At 44.9% G+C, this 27827-nt stretch overlaps 1 protein-coding gene across 1 annotated transcript in view; it reads right to left on the reverse strand.

Annotated features, from left to right (window-relative positions):
- Positions 1 to 27827, reverse strand: part of LOC142312857 (uncharacterized) — a 531686-nt gene that overhangs the window by 3867 nt on the left and 499992 nt on the right. Inside the window, 3 exon segments of the mRNA XM_075351842.1 lie at positions 4332 to 4422; positions 8759 to 8856; positions 8940 to 9033. Of these exon segments, the coding sequence (XP_075207957.1) occupies positions 4332 to 4422; positions 8759 to 8856; positions 8940 to 9033 (283 nt within the window).

Below are 27827 nucleotides of genomic sequence, written 5' to 3' on the forward strand. Positions count from 1 at the left end.
TGTATATCACCCTCCTGGTATATATGTGGCCCTCCTGGGCCTATCCTGAATTATTTGTCTCCTTCCTAGCATATACGTCCTTCTCCTTGCATATATGTCGCCTCCCTGGGCAGCTCCTGGTATATATGATATATGTCCCAATCCTGATTTATTTATCCTTATACTGCTATATATGGCCCATCCTGGGGTCCTCCTGGTAAATATATCCCCCTCCTGGACACAGTCTGGTATATATGTACCCATCTTGGTTTCTGTCCTTCTCCTGCCATATGTATTCCCTTTCTGGCTTCCTCTTGACGTATTTGCTGCAAAAAAACCAAAACATTTTACTCACCCTCCCCGGCTTCCACGTTGCGCGGTGTCCTGTCTGAGCCGCGATGCATTTCAGCTCGATATGTGCATTCCGACACGCATCCAGCTAAAGCAAAGCAGGTACTGGAGTTAGCAGGATCCCACCACCTCCGGTGATCTCTGGTCCCGCCGGCTACCAAGCCCTCGCTACCTCTGCGGCTCTGCTTTCCTGCAGTAGTGTGATGAGGTCGCATTATCTCATCACACTGCTGCACGCTCTGCCCCACTGAACCTGTGTCCAACACATGCAAATGCGATGCAAATAAGCGGTATGTAGTTGCAGAAGCGACACTGCCGGCTTGGAGCTTAATAAAGCTAAGTTATAACTCCGGGCCCCCCTCTTCACCAGGCCCCATACACTAGTCACAGTTGTAATGCCCTGATGGTGGCACTAGACACATGTGCGAACCGCTTAAAAATACAGAAAAAGTCGTATTTCTAGCTCACCACTGTCGATTCAATGTTTAAGGAGTAGATCACCTGATCCTGCACGGAAATCCCAGGTATAGAGATTCAATAGAACCAGCAAATTCCCGCGGATCACAGGCAATGGGTGAAATAAAACTTGCACTTTATTTTCACATTAAAAAATTACAGATGGTATCCACAGAAATACAGGAAAAAAATCATCCAAAGTGTTTCGACATAACGCAGTGTCGTAGAGTCTTATTCATGGATGTCGATTCATCCATGAATAAGACTCTATGACACTGCGTTATGTCGAAATGCGTTGGATGATTTTTTTCCTGTATCTCTGTGGATACAGTCTGTAATTTTTTAATGTGAAAATAAGGTGCAAGTTTTATTTCACCCATTACCTGTGATCCGCTGGAATTTGCTGTTTCACTTAAAAATACAGAAATCTTTTCTGAGTCTGAAGCACGTAGGAAGTATATACGTGGGTTGAAATAAGTATTGAACACGTCACCAATTTTCTAAATAAATACATTTCTAAAGGTAGTATTGGCATGAAATTCTCACATGGTAACAACTCATCCAATCCACACAGGCAAAGAAATCAAACTATAGGTGTCTATAATATTATTGATGTTGATCTGTAATAATGAGCAATAACACAGAGAAAAAGTATCAAACACTCTTACTGAAATGTTTTAATACTTTGTACAAAAGCCTTTGTTGGTGATGACAGCTTCAAGACACCTCCTGTATGGAAAACCTAGCGGCATGCATTGCTCATTGCGATTTTGGGCCATTCTTCCACAAAAACACTCTTCAAATCCTGAAGGCTTTGAGGGCTTCTTTTATAAACTCTAAGCTTTAGATCCTTCCATAAATGTTCAATTGGATTCTGGTCAGGTGACTGACTGGGCCATTCCAGCAGCTTTATTTTCTCTGAAACCAATTGAGAGATTTCTTGGCTGTGTGTTTGGGATCATTGTCTTGATGAAATGTCCATCCTTCTTTTATCTTCAACCTACTGGTAGATGGCAGCATATTTTTAATCAAGAATGAGTCGGTACATTTGTCCATTCATTCTTCCATAAATTATATTATTTATTTATATTGCACCCTTGAATCCATGGTGCTGTACATGAGAAGTAGCTATATACAAAATACAGATATAGGTTACAGTAAATAAATTCACAATGACCGATATTCTGAAAAACAGCCCCACACCATGATGTTCCCACCTCCAAACTTTACTGCTGCTATGGTGTTAACGGCCTCCAAAAATGGTGTGTATTATTGGATCCATTGAGTTAAATTTTGGTTCCATCTGAACAGATTATATTCTTTCAGTATTTCACATGCTTGTCTAAATGTTGTTGAGAAAATGTTAAACTCACTTGATGATGCTTTTTGTTCGGCAGTGGAGTCTTGCATGGTGAGTGTGTATACAGGACATGGAGGTTGAGTGCATTACTTTTTTTATTATTGAAACAAATGTACCTCCTGATTCCAGGTCATTCTGTAACACTTCATAGGTATTCATGGCTCTTGGGTAACTCTCTTGCTACTTTTCATTAATCTGTCCAGAATCTTGTGGTTAGCACCTGGTCTTAGCTAGTTTTTGGTGAAATTATGTTCTTTCCACTTCCAGATTATGGCCCCAACAGTGCTCACTGGAACCTTTAATTAATATTTAATAGAAATTCTGTAACCACTGCCATCAGTCTGTTTTGCAACTATAAAGGTTGCGAAGGTCTTGAGACAGCGCACTGGTTTTACACATCATGAGATGTTTCTTGTGTTTTAATGAGACATCTTTTTATAGGCCATTAGTTCAATCAGCTGATATTTTTCACTAAGTAGAGAGCTTTCATTCTAATTATTAATAGATTTTAGCTGGTGTCATGACTTTCCATAGCTTTTTGCACGTTTTTCTGCATGTGTTCAATGTTGTTTCCATGTGTAATTTCATATTATTACACATAACAATTTAGGTACATCTATGGTGTGATATCTTTGCCTGTGTGGATTGGATGGGTTATTACCGACAACTGGTGAGAAAGTCATGCCAATAGAATCTTTAGAAACATATTTACTGAGAAAATTGGTAACATGTTCAAAACCCTTTTTCACTCACTCTGGATATATATACCGTATATAGAATTGTGGGGAAATTAATTAAATTGGTAATAACACTTACTGGTAATTTTATTTCATGCAACCATAATAGCTCCCATATTTACCCATATTTTTAATTTTATGCATGTTTATTTACTCCCTTTGTGACAATTTTATTTTTTGCATTTTCATTTTTTCTTGCTCTTCTACCAAGAGCCATAACTTTCGTATTATTGCATTACAATATATATATATTTTTTTGTTCGTGGGATGAATTTCATCTTTGATTGACACCATTCATTTTACCAAAAAATAAACCGGAAAACAGTAAATAGATTTCCAATTGTGTTGAAATAATGAAAAAAAAATATGATTTTGCAATTCTTTTTAGGGTTTTGTTATTAATCCATTCATTGTACTGTGAAAATGACCTAGCAGCCTGATCCTTCAGGTCAGAACGATTACAATGCCGATAAGATGAAAGAGGAAGCACAGAGCATCTTCCTTTTCACAAGCTTTTAAATGCCTAATCGCTATTGATTCCAGTGTTTAGAGGGGTTAACAGTTAGGAATGGTGCTGACTCTTAGGGGTACTTTGCACGCTGAGACATCGCTAGCCGATTGTAGCGATGCCGAGCGCGATAGTCCCCGCCCCCGTCGCACATGCAATATCTTGTGATAGCTGCCGTAGCGAACATTATCGCTACGGCAGCTTCACACGCACTTACCTGCCCTGCGACGTCACTCTGGCCGGCGACCCGCTTCCTTCCTAAGGAGGCGGGTGGTGCGGTGTCATAGCGACGTCACACGGCAGGCGGCCAATAGAAGCGGAGGGGCGGAGATGAGCGGGACGTAAACATCCCGCCCACCTCCTTCCTTCCTCATTGCAGGCGGGACGCAGGTAAGATGTTCCTCGCTCCTGCGGCTTCATACACAGCGATGTGTGCTGCCGCAGGAACGAGGAACAACATCGTACCGGTCGCTACAGCGAAATTATGGAAATAACCGACACTACACAGATCACCGATTTTCGATGCTTTTGCGATCGTTTATCGGTGCTTCTAGGCTTTACACGTTGCGACGTCGTTACCGGCGCCAAATGTGCGTCACTTTCGATTTGACCCCGACAAGATCGCAGTAGCAATGTCGCAACGTGCAAAGTACCCCTTACAGTATGAGCTTAGCTATCTGTTAATCAGAGCGCCTGCTGGTGATTATGTGGGGAAACTCCTGCGCATCTCCTGGACGTACTGGTACAACCTTTTTATGGGAATTTCATTACAATATGGGATGGTGATCCCTATTGATTGTGGCATTCAGAAGGTTAAACAGCTACTGTAGAGCCTGGAACTCACGGCAAGTAGGACATAATCTGAATAAAGCACATATTTTTAAAAGCCAATGACTAAGTAGTATCTGTGGCTTCTCTGCCTTTAGTGATTTCCACTCACCTGGGTAGTCATATGTAGGAATCTCCTCTTTACACCACTCATCACCGCTCACATATGTCTCTGTAGTATTAATATGAGTCAGATCTTCACCCTGAAACAAATATTGTAAAACACATAAACAGAAAAAATCTTAAATAAACATGATTACCACAAATGTCATGATAGCAGTAGATATCACAGAGCTGCAGGTCTCCTGTATAATCCAACCTTTCGCCTCCTAATTGTAACCAGCAGTCAAAAATTGTGAGAAGATCCAGACAACATCTAATGTCTATGATCAGCTTTATCCTGTCATCTCCACCAAGTATAAACCATACACTGAATGGCCACATTATTACAGACATCTGGTAGTGTGGTGGACCTCCTTTGCCCTCCAAAGCTTCAGGACGATTGTTGATGAACTCCTATCATTCCTCCCTCTGAGTTACTTATATTTATAGGATCTGCTTTCCATGGATGTTTTTCCCTTAATCACAATACTCTTAGTATATACCACATTCCAAATTATTATGAAAATTGGATTTGATTGTCAGAAATATTTAATATTTTGGTTTTCAAATAAAGTAATCGATGGTCTGGATGGATGTAGTGGATGATTGGTGGATGGCCACCATGACCCAATAAGACTTAAGTCAGAAACAAGGTGGCGGAGTCATGTTTAAAGGAGAGAGCTGGAAGATCCCTTTAGGGTAACTGAAGGTATGAAAATCTCGGCCAATTGAACAGCGTTTACAACTAATCACTTTCTTCCATGGTACATAAAGAAGAACTGTGCCATCCATAGCAAAATAATTTTCATGCTGACAATGCATGCTACAAGAGATACTGCTGTTAAGTGCATAAAAGAGAAACTCGTGGTATGGCCACAAGTCTGCCCTAACCTCAAGCCTGTTGAGAACCTTTGGAGTATCCTCAAGGAAAATATATTTAAGAATGGGAGGCAGGTCACATGAAAACAGCAGCTCTGGACGACTATCCTCAATTCCTGCAAAGAAATTCAAACAGAAACTATCCAATAATTCACAAGTTCAATGGAAGCAAGAATTGTGAAGGTGATATCAAAGAAGGGTTCTATCTTAACATGTAACTTGGCCTTATGAGATGTTTTTGAAGGGATAAGCTTTTGATTTCAGTAAATATGACCTCTTAATGCTGAAAAGTCAACAAATTGTAACGCTCAAGGCCGATGTAGGGGCAGCGAGCGGGATTAGTGGACCCAATGGACCACAGGGGGGGGACCTGGGCATACTCTTTAGAGGGAAGAGGTTAACTAAGCACTTACCGCTAGGTGGACACCAGGTACCGCACTACTCCCAGGACAGTGACTAGGACTGTGGCAGCTGACCCCTAGGACATGAGATGGACTTGGGTACCATCACAGATGCAGGCAGGTATAGGTCGGATGACCGGGGCAGACAGGCAGGCGGGTATGGACAGGTATGTTGGGCACGGCAGGGACAAATAGGTATGGGAAGGCAGACTCAGGTACAGGTGACGGACACAGGGATAACGGGAACTGACAACTAGGTAGACAGGACACTAACTAACTAAAGGTGTTGCGCAGGCACCTCCCCAAATGGAAGGGTGCCTTAATACGCAGTGCCACTCAGCCGTAGGCTGAGAGGCATTTCCAGGAAATGGCGCACCAGCCCTATAAGAGGAGGGCCGGTGTGCCTGCATGCATGCACATGTCTTATATGCACTCTCAGCAAACCTGCAACCCTGTGCGGCATGTACAGGGCAGAGAAGGGAAAGGAGGCAGCAGAGGACATGGAAGGCCGCACGACAGCAAGGAAGAATGGGACTCGGTCGGGGCGGTGAGTAAGTTGGCATCTCTACAGGGACGCTGGTGCTACATAAATAATCCTTTTCAGTTCTTTACAATCTACAAAAGGTTTGGAAACTCTTGTGGATAATAATTTGTAATAGTGCATTTTAATTTTTTTCATTTTGAAAAAAATACTGTTATGATTGGGAAGTTTGTCTAATAAAATGTGATTTATCCTCTAACAATTGATGATTTGAACATTATACTGACTCATTTGCATCTACCATTTTCAGTTTTCAAAACAATAACATTATCAACCAGTAAATGGCACCACAATCTATATGTATTGCTTGAACAATGATCCCTAGTTCCCTAACACTATTATTCATCCTATAGAACTGCTGTCCTTCTGTTTATCCTATAGCTGTGACAGAAGTTTCTTCTAGTATATTAAACTTCCCCTGCTCTTTTTCACTTCCAACATGGTGGATCCTACCTCTTGTGGATGCACATGTGATTCTTGATGTCACTTCCTCTTTTTCCAGGCCAATCAGTCCTCCAGCTGTCACAGCAAACCACCCAAGTGACTGAAGTGAGCCGTACAATCTGCGGTGCTCTCACTCAGGTGTTTGCTGTCACAGCTCGAGACCTCCACCTGTGAGCACACATCAGACCTCGACTGAAGTGAGCCGCAGCTGGAGGACTCACGTGGGTGACGGCACCGTCGATCGCGCGGCTCATTTCAGTAGCGGCCTGAGCCACAGTGGATCCATGACATCATAGCTGCGACACCCGCCGTACTGCGGGACCTGTAGCTGTGACGACAGGGGTTCACCCCAGTTCATTCTGGTCGCTGCGGCTCTGTTCATACTCACAGCTGGCAGCCATGCTGTATGAACGCTGGCTGTGACAGGACAGGGATGTAGCAGAGCTGGAAGCGTCGTGGGACCTCATGTGGATTACTTCGGACCTGGAGGTGTGTTTTGGAAGTTAACAAAGTGGTGAAAGAGGGTGTTTTTTATTTTATTTCAAATAAAGGATTTTTTTGGCTGTTTGTGGTTATTTACTTTGACTTACAGATTAGTGATGTGGGGTGTCTCATAGACGCCTAACATCACATACCTAGGGCTTAGTGGCAGCTATTGGTTGCCATTCCTCCCTTATTATCCCCATTGCCACCGCACCAGGGCAACGGGAAGAGCCGGGTCCAGGGCCAGAATTGACGCATCTTATGCATCCGCCACTTCCGGGGCGGATGGGGGCTGCTATTGTTAGGCTGGAAAGGGCTAAATAACGATGGCCCTTACCACCCTAATAATATCAGCCCCCAGTTGTCTGCTGCACCTTGGCTTGTTTTAGAAAAATGGAGAGACCCCATGTCATTTTGTTTTTTTAATAAATCAAATAATTAAAAAAAAAGCATGGGATCCACTCTATTTTTCATAACCAGCCAAGGTACAGCAGACAGCTGAGGGTTGCAGCCTGCAGCTGCTACTGTTCCTGTGTTTGATATGAAAAAGTGGGGAGACCCCACGTCATTTTCTTTACCCCCCCCAAAAATTAATAAAACAGCTAACCAAGCTGGCTATCGCTCTATCAAGCTATTCTGTTATTTCTTTCTATGTATTCTTTCTGTTCTTTCTTATTATCTAATTTATATGTTCTTATCTATCTATCTATTTATCTATCCATCTAGCTATTCTTTCTATTTTTTTCTATCTATCATCTAATCTAGCTATCTATCCATTATCCTATTCTATTATATTTTGTTTCACTTTTAAAAAAACGCAATAATAAAAACGCACCAAAAATGCACTAAAAATGCATCAAAAACGCACCTACATTACAAGCGGTTTTTTTTTTAACACTTCCAGGCTCTCTCTGACAAGGTGCAGTTTTGATTGCAGAAAAAACTGCAGCGTGCGCATGTAGCATTTGTGTTTTTCTATTTTTAATGAGGTATTTTTTTTAACTTCAGTCTACAGTATGTGTGCTTAATGTATTTTGTACAATAAAGTTTCCATATTCCAATATCGGAATTTATTTGTGGAATACGTCAGCGCTATCTAAGAGTTAATTATTGGTCTGAATTCTTTGTTTGGGACTCTGGTAAGGATTGATATATTGTCATTACCATAATATGGGCCATTTTATTCAGAATTGGCAAACATGTAATATAGACTCGCACTGCAAATGATCCACAGAAAACTGATCACTAGATTTTCTTCTCCACTCCACAGTTAAGGGGGCTTTACATGCAGAGATATCGGCTAGCAATCGGGAACGACGAACAACCTGCTAGCTCAACAATCAACGATTTTTTGAAAAGGAACGACGTGTCAACGATGGATGATTTGGTAAGTATTTTCTATCGTTAACAGTCGCTCCTTACTGTCACACGCAACGACATCGCTAACGATGCCAGATGTGCGTCACGGAATCCGTGACCCCGGCGATATATCGTTAGACACGTCGTTGCGTGTAACGGGGCCTTTACTGTTCAAATTTCAGCTTAGTAGTGTTTATATCAGGAAAGGTCCAGTGTCTCTAATAAACTGTTCAGTGTATAATACTTGGGGATAAAACAAAACTGAACACAAGATTTTTACAGCCGCCTACACATCATAGGGAGATTTCATGACACCTTCGTTACATCTACCTGATGATCCTGAGGAACATTGGGAATTTCTTGTTTACAGTCCTGTGGAAAAAGAGGACAGGGACATCTCTCTGGTGTTGTCCTCTCACTGGATAGAACTGGAGGAAACACATACAGGGAATAAATTCATTCTTTACATACAGATAATTATAGGCCGTGTGTATTTAGTCCTGTCTATTACCTGGTGATGTGAGGGGCTGGGGAACCTCCATCAGGACGTCCTTGTAGACATCTTTGTGTCCTTCTAAATACTCCCACTCCTCCATGGAGAAATAGACGGTGACATCCTGACATCTTAAAGGAACCTGACACATACAATGATACCGTCATCCCCCGATCCCTTCATAGCTTTACTGTATAATGTCCCAGCATTCCCAGCAGTGTCACCTCTCCAGTCAGCAGCTCAATCATCTTGTAGGTGAGTTCTAGGATCTTCTGGTCATTGATGTCCTCATGTATCGGGGGGTGAGGGGGAGGCCCCATGATTGGGCCCAGGGGTCTTCCCCATCCCTCAGACCCAGGGTCCTGACAGCGCTCACTAGAGGTCTTCTTCACTACTGTGTAATCCTGGTTATGGAGAGACACATTAATAAATCTCACTACAGACATTTCCAGAGTCCTCACCTCTCCAGTTCTGTCCATCTGTTATTCCCATAGATAAGAATGATGTAATGTGACGTCATCAGAATCTCTCACCTCTCCAGTAAGCCGGAAGAGGATCTCTAGGGTGAGGTGTAATATCCTCTCCACCATCTTGTCCCTGTCCCTATCCATCCTTGATGGGTCAATCAGGAAAATTGTCTTACATAGAAGATCTGCACTGAGAGGATCCGATATTGTAGGGACCTGAATAGGGAGAAGATGACGATGTAACATCAGAAAGATCCCATGTAAGAAATCTCCGGAGCTGTTACCAGATTCACATGATCACTACATCCAGTCCTGGCCCCGTCCTACCCCCGGTATAACCAAAATCCAATGATAGTGACAGAGATTTATCACAGAATATCTTCAATCCAGCAGCAAAAAAAACCATGGGGATACAGAGGCCTGCCAACTCCAGTGTGTTCTTCAGCTGGATGTGCGCTCTCAAATCCCTGCACTGCAATACAAGCTGCGTGCAGGCAGCTGACGTCACAGGTTCTCTGACTGGGGGCACATGACAATGAATTCATGTGCCATGGGGGGCATTCTAATGTCAGCTGCCTGGCTACAGCATGCTGCCTACAGAGGAGGACGCTGGGCAACCTAGGAGTGGAAGGAGGTGAGTAGAGGATTTGGTTTTTTTTTAAATGCGTTAAGACACAAAACAGCAACCGTATATACCAGGAAAGGGCTCAGGATAAGGACACACATATATATATATATATATATATATATATATATATATATATATATATAAAAAATAAATTAATGTTTCATGAGAATTTGGGTCATTTGAATTATTTGGAATTTCTGATATTTGATGACCCTCAAAATAGCTTGATAAGTTGGAAATTTAAGGACATATATAGTAGGATCGGACCCTGAATGGGAATATATATATATATATTAAGATGGGGCCACATATATCAGGAAAGACCCAGGATGGGGACCATGTACACTAGGATTGGGATATACAGTGGGGAAAATTAGTATTTGATACGCTGCCGATTTTGCAAGTTTTCCCACCCACAAAGAATGGAGAGGTCTGTAATTTTTATCGTAGATACACTTCAACTGTGACAGCCAGAATCCCCCCCAAAAATCCAGAAAATCACATTGTATGATTTTTAAATAATTAATTGCATGTTATCGCATATAAAAAGTGTTTGATCACCTACCAACCACCAAAAATTCTGGCTCTCACAGATCTGTTATTTTATCTTGAAGAATCTGTTTGAATTTGTTACCTGTATAAAAGTCCACACTCTCAATCACGCTCCAACCTTTCTGCCATGGCCAAGACCAAAGAGCTGTCTAAGGGTACTTTCACACTTGCGTTTATTTCCTTCCGCTACAATCCGCCCTTTTGGAAAACAGCGGAATCCGTTAACGGATTCCGCTGTTTCCCATAGACTTGTATGGGTGACGGATTGTACCAAAAGGACCTGCGTTGCTTCCGCTGGGCGACGCTCCGTTGCTTCCGCCCAGCGGGAGGAACGCAGCATGTAACGTTATTTTGAGCAGCGGAATCCTCTGGATTTCACTGCGCATGCTCTTTTTTTTTTTTTTTAAATCAAACTTTATTTTGGCTCGCGGTGGCCGAACGTTCAGCTGAGAGCCCGGCCGTCGGCAAGCGACAGCGCTCAGCTGAGCGACCGGCCGCCAGCATGCCCGGCCGCCGGCAAGTCACAGCGCTCAGCTGAGCGCCCGCCCGCCGGCATGCCCGGGCGCCGGCAAGTGACAGCGCTCAGCTGAGCGCCCGCCCGCTAGCATGCCCGGCCGCCGGCAAGTCACAGCGCTCAGCTGAGCGCCCGCCCGCCGGCATGCCCGGGCGCCGGCAAGTGATAGCGCTCAGCTGAGCGCCCGCCCGCTGGCATGCCCGGCCGCCGGCAAGTCACAGCGCTCAGCTGAGCGCCCGCCCGCCGGCATGCCCGGGCGCCGGCAAGTGACAGCGCTCAGCTGATCACCCGGCGGTCGGCTGCAGGGAGCGATCAGCTGATCACCCGGCTGCAGGGAGCGATCAGCTGATCACCCGGCGGCCGGCTACTGGGAGCGATCAGCTGATCACCCGGCGGCCGGCTGCAGGGAGCGATCAGCTGATCACCCGGCGGCCGGCTACTGGGAGCAATCAGCTGATCACCCGGCGGCCGGCTGCAGGGAGCGAACAGCTGATCACCCGGCGGCCGGCTGCAGGGAGCGATCAGCTGATCACCCGGCGGCCGGCTGCAGGGAGCGATCAGCTGATCACCCGGCGGCCGGCTACTGGGAGCAATCAGCTGATCACCCGGCGGCCGGCTGCAGGGAGCGATCAGCTGATCACCCGGCGGCCGGCTGCAGGGAGCGATCAGCTGATCACCCGGCGGCCGGCTACTGGGAGCGATCAGCTGATCACCCGGCGGCCGGCTGCAGGGAGCGATCAGCTGATCACCCGGCGGCCGGCTGCAGGGAGCGATCAGCTGATCACCTGGCGGCCGGCTACTGGGAGCGATCAGCTGATCGTTCACAATAGTCTGCCGCTGGTAAAACTGTAAAAAAAAAAAAAAAAAAAAAATCAAAACGAATTGCGTTGTTTTGCAGCATCCGTTGTGTCACTATATGCAACACATCCGTTGCATCCGTTACACAACGCAATGCAACGGATACCGTTCAACGCAAGTGTGAAAGTACCCTAAGGACAACAGGGACAAAACTGTAGGCTTGCACAAAGCTTGGAAGAGCTACAGAACAATAGGCAAGAAGCTTGGTGAGAAAGCAACAACTGTTTGGTGCAATTAGAAAATGGAAGAAACACAAGATGACTGTCAATCTTGCTCTGTCTGGTGCTCCATGCAATATCTTGCCTTGTGGGGTATGGATGATTCTGAGAAGAGTCAGGAATCAGCCCAGAACTACATGGGAGGACCTGGTCAATGATCTGAAGAGAACTGGGACCACAGTCTCAAAGATTACAGTTAGTAACACACTACAACATCATGGATTAAAATCCTGCAGGGCACGCAAGGTCTCCTTGCTCATGCCAGTACATGTGCAAGCCTATCTGAAGTTCATCAATGATCTGGATGATCCAGAGAAGGCATGGGAGAAGGTCATGTGGTTAGAGGAGACCAAAATAGAACTTTTTAGTATCAACTCCACATGCCGTGTTTGGAGGAAGAAGAAGGATAAGTACAACCCCAAAAACACATAGGCAGAAGCATAGGGGTGTAAACATACTTTTGGGGTGCTTTTCTACAAAGGGGAGAGGACAACTGCACCATATTGAAGGAGGATGGATGGGGTCATGTATCGCAAGCTTTTGGCTACCAACCTCCTTCCCTCAGTGTCACGATCGTCTCCCTGCATGTAGAGATCACTGCCAGCATTTGGACTGGAGCCTGTCATCTGGCTTTCTTCATTTAAATGTGTTTCATTTCTCATGGCACTGAAGTGGTTAAGTGCCAGGATTGCTATTGCAGATTTTCAAAGCAGTTCCTTGTTCAGTGATCAGCTGCACTTACTAAGTAGTCATGCCCTTCAGCTTTAAATAGTGGTGTATCACAGCATTCCCTGCTGATGACACAAAGTCATTTCTGTCTTGGCCACTTTTGACAAAGGTTCTGTAAGTCTAGTTCCTGTGCTCAGGCAATATCCTTTTGATTGTTTTTCCCCTCTGTTTGTATTTACTTTCCTGGTGTGTTGTTAGTGCAGCGGTGTGGTCTATTGAACACCACTTGCCACTCACTAGTCAGGGTTACTACAGGGTCTTCATAGGGTCCCAGGTTCCTGTTTGGCGACAGTTGCGGCAACAGTATAGGTGAGGAGAGGAGGGATAGCTGCAGATGAGTTTAGGAGGTTCCCCCCTTCCCCTCTCACTAGTTCCAGGGCCTCCCATTGTTTTTGTGTCCCCTGTGCCCTCCTTTTCCTGTTTTTTTTTTTTTTTTCTTGTGCTTCAGATGCACGTAGGTCTAAATGCATCTCGCCATGCTTGCTACACCCGGCAATCGTGACACTCAGTAAAAGCAAATAAGGAATAACGTTTGGAACACCATTCTAAGTCTGAACTGGGTGCAAAAACCTAAAAAACATCACTATGGGGAGATAAGGTATGCACACCAGTGACTATGTAAGGGGAATACATGAAATAGCAGAAACTGCTGTGTGAATACTGACTTGAAAAATCCAATAGCTATATGTAAGAGTGAAAATGTGAAAAATGGAATCTGCATTACTGCCATGAACATATGAATCAAGAGAAATTTAGCTACTGAATTGATCAATGCAATAGAGCCCCAACACTACGCCAAAGTATTTCTCTACGTTGGGGTCCCTAGCTTGTGTGTCCTCTCATGCAGTTAAAAAACTTACCGTGTATGGGAAGCTGAGACCCAGGCTATTTATGCGTATGATATGGATTGGCAATAGGTGTGGTTGGGGAGGGTTCACAAAAGGGTTCAGACTTAGAATGGTGTTCCAAACGTTATTCCTTATTTGTTAGTAGTTTTTCGTTTGTGAACCCTCCCCAACCACACCTATTGCCAATCCATATCATACGCATAAATAGCCTGGGTCTCAGCTTCCCATACACGGTAAGTTTTTTAACTGTATGAGAGGACACACACAAGCTAGGGACCCCAACGTAGAGAAATACTTTGGCGTAGTGTTGGGGCTCTATTGCATTGATCAATTCAGTAGCTAAATTTCTCTTGATTCATATGTTCATGGCAGTAATGCAGATTCCATTTTTCACATTTTCACTCTTACATATAGCTATTGGATTTTTCAAGTCAGTATTCACACAGCAGTTTCTGCTATTTCATGTATTCCCCTTACATAGTCACTGGTGTGCATACCTTATCTCCCCATAGTGATGTGTTTTAGGTTTTTGCACCCAGTTCAGACTTAGAATGGTGTTCCAAACGTTATTCCTTATTTGTCAGTAGTTTTTCGTTTGTGAACCCTCCCCAACCACACCTATTGCCAATCCATATCATACGCATAAATAGCCTGGGTCTCAGCTTCCCATACACGGTAAGTTTTTTAACTGCATGAGAGGACACACACAAGCTAGGGACCCCAACGTAGAGAAATACTTTGGCGTAGTGTTGGGGCTCTATTGCATTGATCAATTCAGTAGCTAAATTTCTCTTGATTCATATGTTCATGGCAGTAATGCAGATTCCATTTTTCACATTTTCACTCTTACATATAGCTATTGGATTTTTCAAGTCAGTATTCACACAGCAGTTTCTGCTATTTCATGTATTCCCCTTACATAGTCACTGGTGTGCATACCTTATCTCCCCATAGTGATGTTTTTTAGGTTTTTGCACCCAGTTCAGACTTAGAATGGTGTTCCAAACGTTATTCCTTATTTGTTAGTAGTTTTTCGTTTGTGAACCCTCCCCAACCACACCTATTGCCAATCCATATCATACGCATAAATAGCCTGGGTCTCAGCTTCCCATACACGGTAAGTTTTTTAACTGTATGAGAGGACACACACAAGCTAGGGACCCCAACGTAGAGAAATACTTTGGCGTAGTGTTGGGGCTCTATTGCATTGATCAATTCAGTAGCTAAATTTCTCTTGATTCATATGTTCATGGCAGTAATGCAGATTCCATTTTTCACATTTTCACTCTTACATATAGCTATTGGATTTTTCAAGTCAGTATTCACACAGCAGTTTCTGCTATTTCATGTATTCCCCTTACATAGTCACTGGTGTGCATACCTTATCTCCCCATAGTGATGTGTTTTAGGTTTTTGCACCCAGTTCAGACTTAGAATGGTGTTCCAAACGTTATTCCTTATTTGTCAGTAGTTTTTCGTTTGTGAACCCTCCCCAACCACACCTATTGCCAATCCATATCATACGCATAAATAGCCTGGGTCTCAGCTTCCCATACACGGTAAGTTTTTTAACTGCATGAGAGGACACACACAAGCTAGGGACCCCAACGTAGAGAAATACTTTGGCGTAGTGTTGGGGCTCTATTGCATTGATCAATTCAGTAGCTAAATTTCTCTTGATTCATATGTTCATGGCAGTAATGCAGATTCCATTTTTCACATTTTCACTCTTACATATAGCTATTGGATTTTTTAAGTCAGTATTCACACAGCAGTTTCTGCTATTTCATGTATTCCCCTTACATAGTCACTGGTGTGCATACCTTATCTCCCCATAGTGATGTTTTTTAGGTTTTTGCACCCAGTTCAGACTTAGAATGGTGTTCCAAACGTTATTCCTTATTTGTCAGTAGTTTTTCGTTTGTGAACCCTCCCCAACCACACCTATTGCCAATCCATATCATACGCATAAATAGCCTGGGTCTCAGCTTCCCATACACGGTAAGTTTTTTAACTGCATGAGAGGACACACACAAGCTAGGGACCCCAAAGTAGAGAAATACTTTGGCGTAGTGTTGGGGCTCTATTGCATTGATCAATTCAGTAGCTAAATTTCTCTTGATTCATATGTTCATGGCAGTAATGCAGATTCCATTTTTCACATTTTCACTCTTACATATAGCTATTGGATTTTTCAAGTCAGTATTCACACAGCAGTTTCTGCTATTTCATGTATTCCCCTTACATAGTCACTGGTGTGCATACCTTATCTCCCCATAGTGATGTGTTTTAGGTTTTTGCACCCAGTTCAGACTTAGAATGGTGTTCCAAACGTTATTCCTTATTTGTCAGTAGTTTTTCGTTTGTGAACCCTCCCCAACCACACCTATTGCCAATCCATATCATACGCATAAATAGCCTGGGTCTCAGCTTCCCATACACGGTAAGTTTTTTAACTGCATGAGAGGACACACACAAGCTAGGGACCCCAACGTAGAGAAATACTTTGGCGTAGTGTTGGGGCTCTATTGCATTGATCAATTCAGTAGCTAAATTTCTCTTGATTCATATGTTCATGGCAGTAATGCAGATTCCATTTTTCACATTTTCACTCTTACATATAGCTATTGGATTTTTTAAGTCAGTATTCACACAGCAGTTTCTGCTATTTCATGTATTCCCCTTACATAGTCACTGGTGTGCATACCTTATCTCCCCATAGTGATGTTTTTTAGGTTTTTGCACCCAGTTCAGACTTAGAATGGTGTTCCAAACGTTATTCCTTATTTGTCAGTAGTTTTTCGTTTGTGAACCCTCCCCAACCACACCTATTGCCAATCCATATCATACGCATAAATAGCCTGGGTCTCAGCTTCCCATACACGGTAAGTTTTTTAACTGCATGAGAGGACACACACAAGCTAGGGACCCCAAAGTAGAGAAATACTTTGGCGTAGTGTTGGGGCTCTATTGCATTGATCAATTCAGTAGCTAAATTTCTCTTGATTCATATGTTCATGGCAGTAATGCAGATTCCATTTTTCACATTTTCACTCTTACATATAGCTATTGGATTTTTCAAGTCAGTATTCACACAGCAGTTTCTGCTATTTCATGTATTCCCCTTACATAGTCACTGGTGTGCATACCTTATCTCCCCAAACTCAGTAAAAGCAAACTGAAGATGGGTTGTGGCTGGTTCTTTCAGCAAGACAATGACCTGAAACACACAGCAAGAGCAACTAAGATGTGGCTCCGGAAGAAGCTTTTCTAGGTCCTGGAGTGGCCTAGCCAATCTTCAGACCTGAATCCAAAAGAAAATCTTTGGGGGAAGCTTAAACTCAATGTTGCCCAGCAACAGCCCCGAAAACTGAATGATCTGGAGATCTGTGTGGAGTGAGCCAAAATTCCCTGCTGCAGTGTGTACAAACCTGGTCAAGAATTACAGCAAACGTCTGACCTCTCTAATTGCAAACAAAGGTTTCTATACCAAATATTAAATTCTGTTTTTCTATTTTATCAATTTCTTATTTCCTGCATTGGTCTGAGGTCTTTTTTTGGGGACTATGGTAGAGATTGATATATTGTCATAACCATAATATAGGCCATTTTGTTCAATACTGTCCAACATGTAATAAAGATTCACATTACAAGTGATCCACAGAAAACTGATCACTGTTAAGGAAGGTTTATATTAGGAAAGCGCCGGTGTCTCTAACATATTGGCCATTTAGTGTATAATACTTGGGGATAAAACAAGACTGAACACAAGACCTTCACAGCCGTCTACACATCATAGGGAGCTTTCATGACACCTTCTCTCCATCTACCTGATGATCCTGAGGAACATCGAGATTTGCTTGTTTCCAGTCCTGTGGAAGGAGAGGACGGGGACATCTCTCTGGTGCTGTCCTCTCACTGGATAGAACTGGAGGAAACACAGACAGGGGCTGAATTCATTCTTTACATACAGATAATTATAGGTCATGTGTATTTAGTCCTGACTATTACCTGGTGATGTGAGGGGCTGGGGAACCTCCATCATGACGTCCTTGTACAGATCTTTGTGTCCTTCTAAATACTCCCACTCCTCCATGGAGAAATAGACAGTGACATCCTGACACCTTATAGGAACCTGACACATACAATAATACCGTCATCCCCCGATCCCTTCATAGCGTTATTGTATAATGTCCCAGCATTCCCAGCAGTGTCACCTCTCCAGTCAGCAGCTCAATCATCTTGTAGGTGAGTTCTAGGATCTTCTGGTCATTGATGTCCTCATGTATCAGGGGGTGAGGTGGAGGTCCCGTGATTGGGCTCAGGGGTCTTCCCCATCCCTCAGACACAGTGTCCTGACAGCGCTCACTAGAGGTTTTCTTCACTACTGTGTATTCCTGGTTATGGAGAGAAACATTAATAAACCTCACTACAGACATTTCCAGAGTCCTCACCTCTCCAGTTCTGTCCATCTGTTATTCCCATAGATAAGAATGATGTAATGTGACGTCATCAGAATCTCTCACCTCTCCAGTAAGCCGGAAGAGGATCTCTAGGGTGAGGTGTAATATCCTCTCCACCATCTTGTCCCTGTCCCTAGCCATCCTTGATGGTTAATAAGGAAATTTCTTTTATATATAAGATCTGAGCGGATCCGATATTGTAGGGACCTGAATGGGGAGAAGATGACGATGTAACATCAGAAAGATCCCATGTAAGGAATCTCCGGAGCTGTTACCGGCTTCACATGATCACTACATCCAGTCCTGGCCCCTTCCTGCCCCCGGTATAACACACAATCCAACTACAGTCACACACAGATTTATCACAAAATATCTCCAATCCAGCTCCAAAGACACAGAACAAATCTAAATGAAAAATATAAATTATCTGAACTATTTTTATTAATCTGTCACCAGGTTTGTGCTCCCCCATCTGAGAGCAGCATATTGTAGGGGCAGATGTGTCACTTACTGATCTGTTTGCTATCATTTTGATAAAATCAATGTTTTCTCTGCTGCAGATCTAGAAGTTATACAAAGCTCAGGAATATGCTGGACTATCTGGCAGCACACCAAGTAGTCCTCTAATGATAATCTACTGCTGATTAAACAGTGATTTTATCAAAACTACACTAAGCAGCCCAGTAAGTGATATATCTCTGGAATCAGGGTCTCTGTCTCTACGTTATGCTGCTCTCAGATTAGGTGGCAAAACCCGGTGACAGATTGCCTTTAAAGGGAATCTGTCAGGTGATTTTTGTGTACCATACTAACAGTATGCTGAAATAGTGCTTGGGTAGGCCTTTCAGGATATATACAGTCAGGGCCAGAAATATTTGGACAGTGACACAAGTTTTGTTATTTTAGCTGTTTACAAAAACATGTTCAGAAATACAATTATATATATAATATGGGCTGAAAGTGCACACTCCCAGCTGCAATATGAGAGTTTTCACATCCAAATCGGAGAAAGGGTTTAGGAATCATAGCTCTGTAATGCATAGCCTCCTCTTTTTCAAGGGACCAAAAGTAATTGGACAAGGGCCTCTAAGGGCTGTAATTAACTCTGAAGGCGTCTCCCTCGTTAACCTGTAATCAATGAAGTAGTTAAAAGGTCTGGGGTTGATTACAGGTGTGTGGTTTTGCATTTGGAAGCTGTTGCTGTGACCAGACAACATGCGGTCTAAGGAACTCTCAATTGAGGTGAAGCAGAACATCCTGAGGCTGAAAAAAAAGAAAAAATCCATCAGAGAGATAGCAGACATGCTTGGAGTAGCAAAATCAACAGTCGGGTACATTCTGAGAAAAAAGGAATTGACTGGTGAGCTTGGAAACTCAAAAAGGCCTTGGCGTCCACGGATGACAACAGTGGTGGATGATCGCCGCATACTTTCTTTGGTGAAGAAGAACCCGTTCACAACATCAACTGAAGTCCAGAACACTCTCAGTGAAGTAGGTGTATCTGTCTCTAAGTCAACAGTAAAGAGAAGACTCCATGAAAGTAAATACAAAGGGTTCACATCTAGATGCAAACCATTCATCAATTCCAAAAATAGACAGGCTAGAGTTAAATTTGCTGAAAAACACCTCATGAAGCCAGCTCAGTTCTGGAAAAGTATTCTATGGACAGATGAGACAAAGATCAACCTGTACCAGAATGATGGGAAGAAAAAAGTTTGGAGAAGAAAGGGAACGGCACATGATCCAAGGCACACCACATCCTCTGTAAAACATGGTGGAGGCAACGTGATGGCATGGGCATGCATGGCTTTCAATGGCACTGGGTCACTTGTGTTTATTGATGACATAACAGCAGACAAGAGTAGCCGGATGAATTCTGAAGTGTACCGGGATATACTTTCAGCCCAGATTCAGCCAAATGCCGCAAAGTTGATCGGACGGCGCTTCATAGTACAGATGGACAATGACCCCAAGCATACAGCCAAAGCTACCCAGGAGTTCATGAGTGCTAAAAAGTGGAACATTCTGCAATGGCCAAGTCAATCACAAGATCTTAACCCAATTGAGCATGCATTTCACTTGCTCAAATCCAGACGGAAAGACCCACAAACAAGCAAGACCTGAAGGCTGCGGCTGTAAAGGCCTAGCAAAGCATTAAGGAGGAAACCCAGCGTTTGGTGATGTCCATGGGTTCCAGACTTAAAGCAGTGATTGCCTCCAAAGGATTCGCAACAAAATATTGAAAATAAAAATATTTTGTTTGGGTTTGGTTTATTTGTCCAATTACTTTTGACCTCCTAAAATGTGGAGTGTTTGTAAAGAAATGTGTACAATTCCTACAATTTCTATCAGATATTTTTGTTCAAACCTTCAAATTAAACGTTACAATCTGCACTTGAATTCTGTTGTAGAGGTTTCATTTCAAATCCAATGTGGTGGCATGCAGAGCCCAACTCGCGAAAATTGTGTCACTGTCCAAATATTTCTGGACCTAACTGTAACTCTTATTCCTCAATGTTGCCCCATTGTGTAATCCCTTGAAATTTTAGTCACAAGCAGACTATTCAAGTGTACGTAAATGCCTCATGCATATTCACCCCTTCCCCAGCCCACCCATCTGTGCGTCGTGAAGTGATTGGTGCAGACTGTCAGTATTCATTTGTTAGAGCAAGTGAAACTAATCCTGCAGCTTTGACACCCTCTCCTTTAGCAGCACACTATTAGTGTATTTGTCTGGTATTATTGTACCAGATCTGGTCAGCGTCATGTTTCATACCTTGTGTGTTGTGCTGGATAAGCTCCATGACACAGGCATCTGCAGTGTCCAGCTGATCCTGTGGTTGTCGGCTCCTGGTTCACAGACTGGATGTGATGGGGAGAGAACTATAGGAAGGCCTAAGACACACGGCGTGAAAATCGGAGCAAGTGGGATGCGATAAAACATTGCATTCCACTCGGACCAATATTAGCCTATGTGTCATGACCCATAAGCGATTATTTTCTCAGCCCTAATCGGACCGCTGCTGCATGCTGCGACTGTAATGCGATTCAGGTTTCTCTTGCACCCATTCAAGTCTATGGGGCGAGAGAAAAATCGCACTGCACTCGCAGTACACCGGTGTACTGCAAGTGCAGGGCAAGAATGGCAATTACCGGCTACGGAGGCGAGAAGGAGATAAATCCCTCCCCTCCTCCGTGCCAGCCCACCCCTCCTCCGTGCCGGCCAGCCCCTCCTCCGTGCTGGCCCGCCTCTCCTCCGTGCCGGCTCGCCCCTCCGCAGCTGAGGTCCGATCGCATGATCGGACCTCAGTCGCAGTGGCATTCGCATGACACTCGGCTCCTGCTGTGCTGCCAGTGCGAGACGAGTGTCATGCGAGCATCGCCGTAGATCCCCGTGTGGCCCCGGATTTGAGTACAGAGCCCACACAGACTAGGATCTGCGCGATACCACCTCCTCCCCTAAATGACTGCACAGCACTTCAGTTGACACGGCTTTACTGGCAGACAGAAGTGATGTGCGGTCCTTTAGGAGAGAAGGTGATGACGTGCACAGCTCCCGGTCTGTACTCACATGCTGTTGCTAGCTCTCTCCCTTCTCCCCAGCACATCCCGTCTGTGAGCCGGGAGCTGATATCCACAGGAACCTGGATCAGCTGAACACTGCAGACGCCTCTGTCAGCGAGCACCTCCAGTACAACACACGAGGAGTGTAATGCTATGTGCGCACACAGCGTTTTTTTGATGCTGCATTTTTTGGCGTTTTTAGCCACAAAAAACACACAAAAATGCAAAAAAATGCACCCACAGCAAAAACGCGTTTAGGTGCGTTTTGCTGTGTTTTTGATCACTGTGTTTTGCTTCATTTTTCCAATGCATTGCATGGGTGAAAAACGCAGTAAAACGCAAGAAAGAATTGACATGTCCATTTTTTTTTTGCTAAAAAACGAAACTAAAAAAAAAATTGTGTGCGGACAGCAAAAATGAAAAGTCATAGACTTTGCTGGGAAAGCAGTCATGCAGTTTTGAGCCTAAAAACGCACCCGAAAAACGTGCAAAAACGCTCAGTGCGCACATACCCTAACATGAGTAAACTAGCAGTAGTTTAAGCTTGTTTCATAAATTTAATTTATTCTAAAGCACATAATAAAAATGTAAATGAGATAAATGAAAAAGAACACTGATCAAACTTAGAGAACACTTTCAGATACCTGCAAGTTACTGGTGTTAATCTGGCACCTGGTGCTAATTTCCTTTATTGTTTGACAACCCTTATTTAATTGGCAGCCTAATGCAGGCATCACACGAGACGATCTATCGTGCGATCGCACGAGCGATCGCACCCGCCCTTGTCGTTTGTGCGTCACGGGCAATTAGTTGCCCATGGCGCACAAAGTCGTTAAACCACCATCACACGCACTTACCTGCTGAGCGACGTCACTGTGGGCGGCGAACATCCACTTCCTGAAGGGGGTGGGACGTTCGGCGTCACAGCGACGTAACACAGCGGCCGGCCAATAGAAGCGGGGGGGCGTAAACATCCTGCCCGCCTCCTTCCTTCCGCATAGCCGGCGGGACGCAGGTAAGCTGTGTTCGTCGTTCCCAAGGAGTCACACGGAGCGATGTGTGCTGCCCCGGGTACGATGAACATCCGGCGCAGAGAAGAAGAAACGACTTTTTGAAAATGAGCGACGTGTCAACGAGCAACGATAAGGTGAGTACTTGTGCTCGTTCACCGTCGCTCGTAGCTGTCACACGCTACGATATAGCAAACGATGCAGGATGTGTGTCACTTACGACGTGACCCCGCCGACATATCGCATGATATATCGTCTCGTGTGACGCCTGCATAACTTTCTAGTTTGCAGTGACTTTGCAAAAATGTTATGCCGTTCAAAAGTGACTGAAACCCTCCGGTAGCAAGTTATCCCAGATGAAGGCCAAAGGGCTTACCCGATCAGCCATTGCAAGAGAACTTGGTTGTTCAAAGTCTGTCCATAAAGGCACCGTTACACGCAGCGACATCGCTAACTAGATGTCGTTGGGGTCACGGAATTCTTGATGCACATCCGGCCTCGTTAGCGACGTCATTGCGTGTGACACGTACGAGCGACCGTAACGATGTAAAGTACTCACCAAATCGTTGATTGATGACACGTCGTCCATGTCCCAAATGTCGTTGCTCGTGAAGGACGCAGGTTGTTCATCGTTCCTGAGGCAGCACACATCGCACCCCAGGAACGACGAACACCGCACCTGCGTCCTGCCGGCAACGAGGTGGGCGTGACTTTCTGTGGCTGCTCTCTGCCCCTCCGCTTCTATTGGATGCCTGCCTTGTGACGTCGCAGTAACGCCGCACGAACCGCCTGTTTAGAAAAGAGGCTGGTCGCCGGCCAGCGAACAGCCTCTTTTCTAAGGGGGCGGTTCGTGCGGCGTCACAGCAACATCGCTAGGAAGGTAAGTTTGTGTGACAGCTCCCAGCGATATTGTGCGCCACGGGCAGCGATTTGCCCGTGACTCAAACGACGAGGGTGGGTGCTTTCACGAGTGACATCGCTAGCAATGTCGCTGCATGTAAAGCCCCCTTTAGAAGCAAAGAATGTCCGGCACCAGAATCCACACATGTAGCTCCACTATACATGTAACATCATCTGGCATAGCAGGAAAGCCAGTAAGGAGACCAGACCAAAAACAGCGGTGCAACACCTCCAGGGAAAAAAACCAATGAACAATCTTAAAGGTAAAGAAGAAAAAAGTGGCACTCACCAATTGGAAATATTCATTCATTCAGACGAATGGGACATGAAAAAGCAGGGGGGAAAGCGGGGGGCGTCGGAGACGACGGTGGCCGTTTCGCGCTCATGGGCGCTTTTTCGGGTCCAGACTCACTGAGTCTTTGAAGATTGTTCCAAGCCTGTGATTTCGAGAATATTGCATCTTTACAACATCACAAACTCTTCAAGTCCCCCAAGCAGGCTGGTCACCCTCGAAAGACAAATGCAAGAGAGGACTGGATAATGCAGAGACTCCCAATGAGTAATCATTTCAACACTGCAACTGGAATTGCTCGGCAGTTCAGCACTGAACAGGGTAAGGATCTGTCTCATCATACAATGTCACGACGTTTAAGAGCATTTGCACTGAAAGACCACTCTGCAGTGACCAAACTGCTCATTAGCAGAAAGAATCAAAAGGCTAGACTCACCTTTAGTGGAGCATTTTTTGTGTAGACAGAGAAGTGATCCAGTTCATTTTAGTGATGAAAGCAAATTTAATTTATTTGGTTCTGATGGGAAACATGTTCATCAATAAACTGGGGAAAGACTGAACCCAAAAAAGCACTTTACATGCTGCGATATCGCCATTGATATCGCTAGCGAGCGTACCCGCCCCCATCGGTTGTGCGTCACGGGCATATCGCTGCCCGTGGCGCACAACATCACTTACACCCATCACACGGACTTACCTTCCCTGCGACGTCGCTGTGGCCGGCGAACCGCCTCCTTTCTAAGGGGGCGTTTCGTGCGACGTCACAGCGACGTCACACAGCAGCCGTCCAATAGGAGCGGAGGGGTGGAGATGAGCGAGCGGAATATCCCGCCCACCTCCTTCCTTCCTCATTGCTGGTGGACGTAGGTAAGGAGATGTTTGTCGTTCATGCAGTGTCACACATAGCGATGTGTGCTGCCACAGGAATGACGAATTACCAGCGGCATGCACCACCAACGATATGAAAAGGAGCGACGTGTCAACGATCAACGATTTTTGACGTTTTTGCGATCGTTGATTGTCGCTCCTAGCTGTCACACGCTGCGATGATGCTAACGACGACGGATGTGCGTCACAAACACCGTGACACCGACGATATATCGTTAGCAATGTTGCAGCGTGTAAAGCACCCTAAAGTGTGTTAAGAAGTCAGTGAAAGATGGTGGAGGAAGTGTCATGGTTTGGGGAATGTTTTCTGCAGCAGGAGTTGGACCCCTCATACAGCTACATGACAGAGTGAATGCAAGTGTGTATCAGAACCTTCTTCAACAACACGTGGTTTCTTACTTGCGTTCATCACTCAGTCATCCAGCAATTTTCATGCAGGACAATGCACCCTGTCACAGAGCAAAATGGGTGAAGCAGTTCCTTGAAACAGAAAACATTGAAAAAATGAAATGGCCAGCCCTGATCCCTGATCCGAGTCCTGATCTAAACCCAATAGAAAACCTCCGGAAAATCCTTGGTGACAAAATTATGACCAAGAAACCCACAACAGTCAAAGAACTGTGGAAGAGACTGGAAGAAGAGTGGACCAAAAATCACACAGAGCAGTGTGAGAAACTAGTGATATCCTGTGGCCACAGATGTGCTGAAGTAATTCAAAGCAAAGGCCTGTACACTTCCTACTGATTGGTGATTGTTTTTACCTTCAGAAAATTTACTTAGAATCTTTCTCTGTGCTACAGTCATTGCTGTCCTCTAATGATTTGGGCAAAATAAAGGTTTTATGTTGATAAACTTTGGATCTTTTGTAAAACACTGTTCTAATAGCATGGTGTACCCCTTACAAAAAACCTTCAAATGTTGATCAATGAAGATTACATTATTTCTGAAAAAAGCAAGTGATCATACATGCTACAGGGGTCCATACATCTGACAAATATGAGAGGGGGAGGGGGGCAGGCTCAAACTTTGCATCAGGGCCCATTTGACTCTAGTTCGCCATTGAACATCAATATCTCCTGATAGTGACAACATGGAGCGGGCGGCGGCCATAATGGAGACTGGACAGTAACAGAGCAGCGAGCGGCGTCAGGAGGGAAGTGACCCAATCTAATCCCATACAGACAGATCCTGATAGAGCCGCACAGACGGGAACACGTTCTGTCTCCTGGAGTGTGAGCGCAGCACTGAGGGGGTTAATGTAATCGGGAATCTCCACATACCTCCTCCACTGGATATATGGCTGCTCTGTGCTTCCAGGACCTGTGATGAGGTCACATGGAGGGGAGGAGTCAGGGGTCACATGCTCCTCAGCGTGTGGAGAATGTTGAGTCGAAAAGGCTCCAGGAAGCAGTGTGTGAATTAGACAGAAAGCCTCTGTGTCTCGTCCTCCGCGACTGCTCGTCTTTGTCTCAGTCTCCGTATCTGGGTTTTAGTGTCTGATCCTCCGTGTCTCGGCCTCCATTGTAGTGTATGGGACTTCTGAATCATTAGACAATAAGCTAACCCCCATGCTCCATTGTAGAGACCCGTGCTCATCGGCTCTTCCTCTTTCGGATCCACTTGCATAGTTATTTTTACAAGGATTTAGAAGCAAACTTTATTGGAAATTCTCATGTAATAATTCTTCAGATACCTTTTGAGTAAAGCGGGCTTTACACGCTACGACATATCTAATGAGATTGCGGCGGGGTCACGTCGTAAGTGACTCACATCCGGCATCGTTAGTGATATCGTAGCGTGTGACAGCTATGAACGAACAGAAATACTCACCTTCTCGTTCATCATTGACACGTCGCTTATTTTCAAAAAATCGAACGTCCTGTTGTTCATTGTTCCCGAGGCAGCACACATCGCTCCGTGTGACACCCCGGGAACGATGAACAGCAGCTTACCTGCGTCCCGCCTGCAATGCTGAAGGAAGGAGGTGGGTGGGATGTTTACGTCCTGCTCATCTCCGCCCCTCCGCATCTATTGGCCGGCCACTGTGTGACGTTGCTGTGACGCCGAATGTTCCTCCACCTTCAGGAAGTGTATGTTTGCCGCCCACAGTGAGGTTGTTTGGAAGGTAACTACGTGTGACGGGGGTTTACAACATTGTGCGACACGGGCAAGAAATTGCCTGTGCCGCACAAAGATGGGGGCGGGTGCGATCGCAAATGCGATCGCACGAGAAATCGACACATGTAAAGCAGCCTTTAATCTCCTCTCCAACAGTTTTTGTTCAGTGCTGCAGTAGTGCTGTAAACCCAAGTCCCCGGTCCCTGGTCCAATACTCACCCTCCAGCATTTTCATCCTTAACCAACACCGCTCTGGTCCTGCGGCGCCATCTTGTGCCCATATATTGGGACTGTCTAGAAATCAGAAGTTACATCACAAGCTCTCAATGCATTAATGAGGCCAGAACAAGTCTCCCATACAGATGCATTGAGTTGTGAATTCCGGCTCCATGAAACACTTCAGTTGCCGTCTGATCACAAATCACAGGAAACTGACCAGAGCGGAACGGAGAACAGTTTTAAGGCTATTTTAAGGTTTAAGGCTAGTTTAAAGGTAGCTTTACACCCTACGATACCGTTAATGTTTTATCGTCGGGGTCACGTTGTTAGTGACGCACATCCGGCGTCATTAACGATATCGCAGCGTGTGACACTTACCAGCGACCTTAAGCGACCTCAAAAATGGTGCAAATCGTTCACCATGGAGAGGTCGTCCCAAACTCAAAAATCGGTAAGGGTTGTTTATCCAGGTGGTTCATCGCTCATGCAGCAGCACAGATCGCTATGTGTGACACCGCAGGAGCGAGGAACGTCTCCTTACCTGCCGCCGGCCACAATGTGGAAGGAAAGAGGTGGGCGGGATGTTACGTCCCGCTCATCTCCGCCCCTCCGCTTTGATTGGCCGGCCGCTTAGTGAC

This window comes from Anomaloglossus baeobatrachus, chromosome 5 (assembly GCF_048569485.1).
Source record: "Anomaloglossus baeobatrachus isolate aAnoBae1 chromosome 5, aAnoBae1.hap1, whole genome shotgun sequence".
Taxonomy (NCBI): domain Eukaryota; kingdom Metazoa; phylum Chordata; class Amphibia; order Anura; family Aromobatidae; genus Anomaloglossus; species Anomaloglossus baeobatrachus.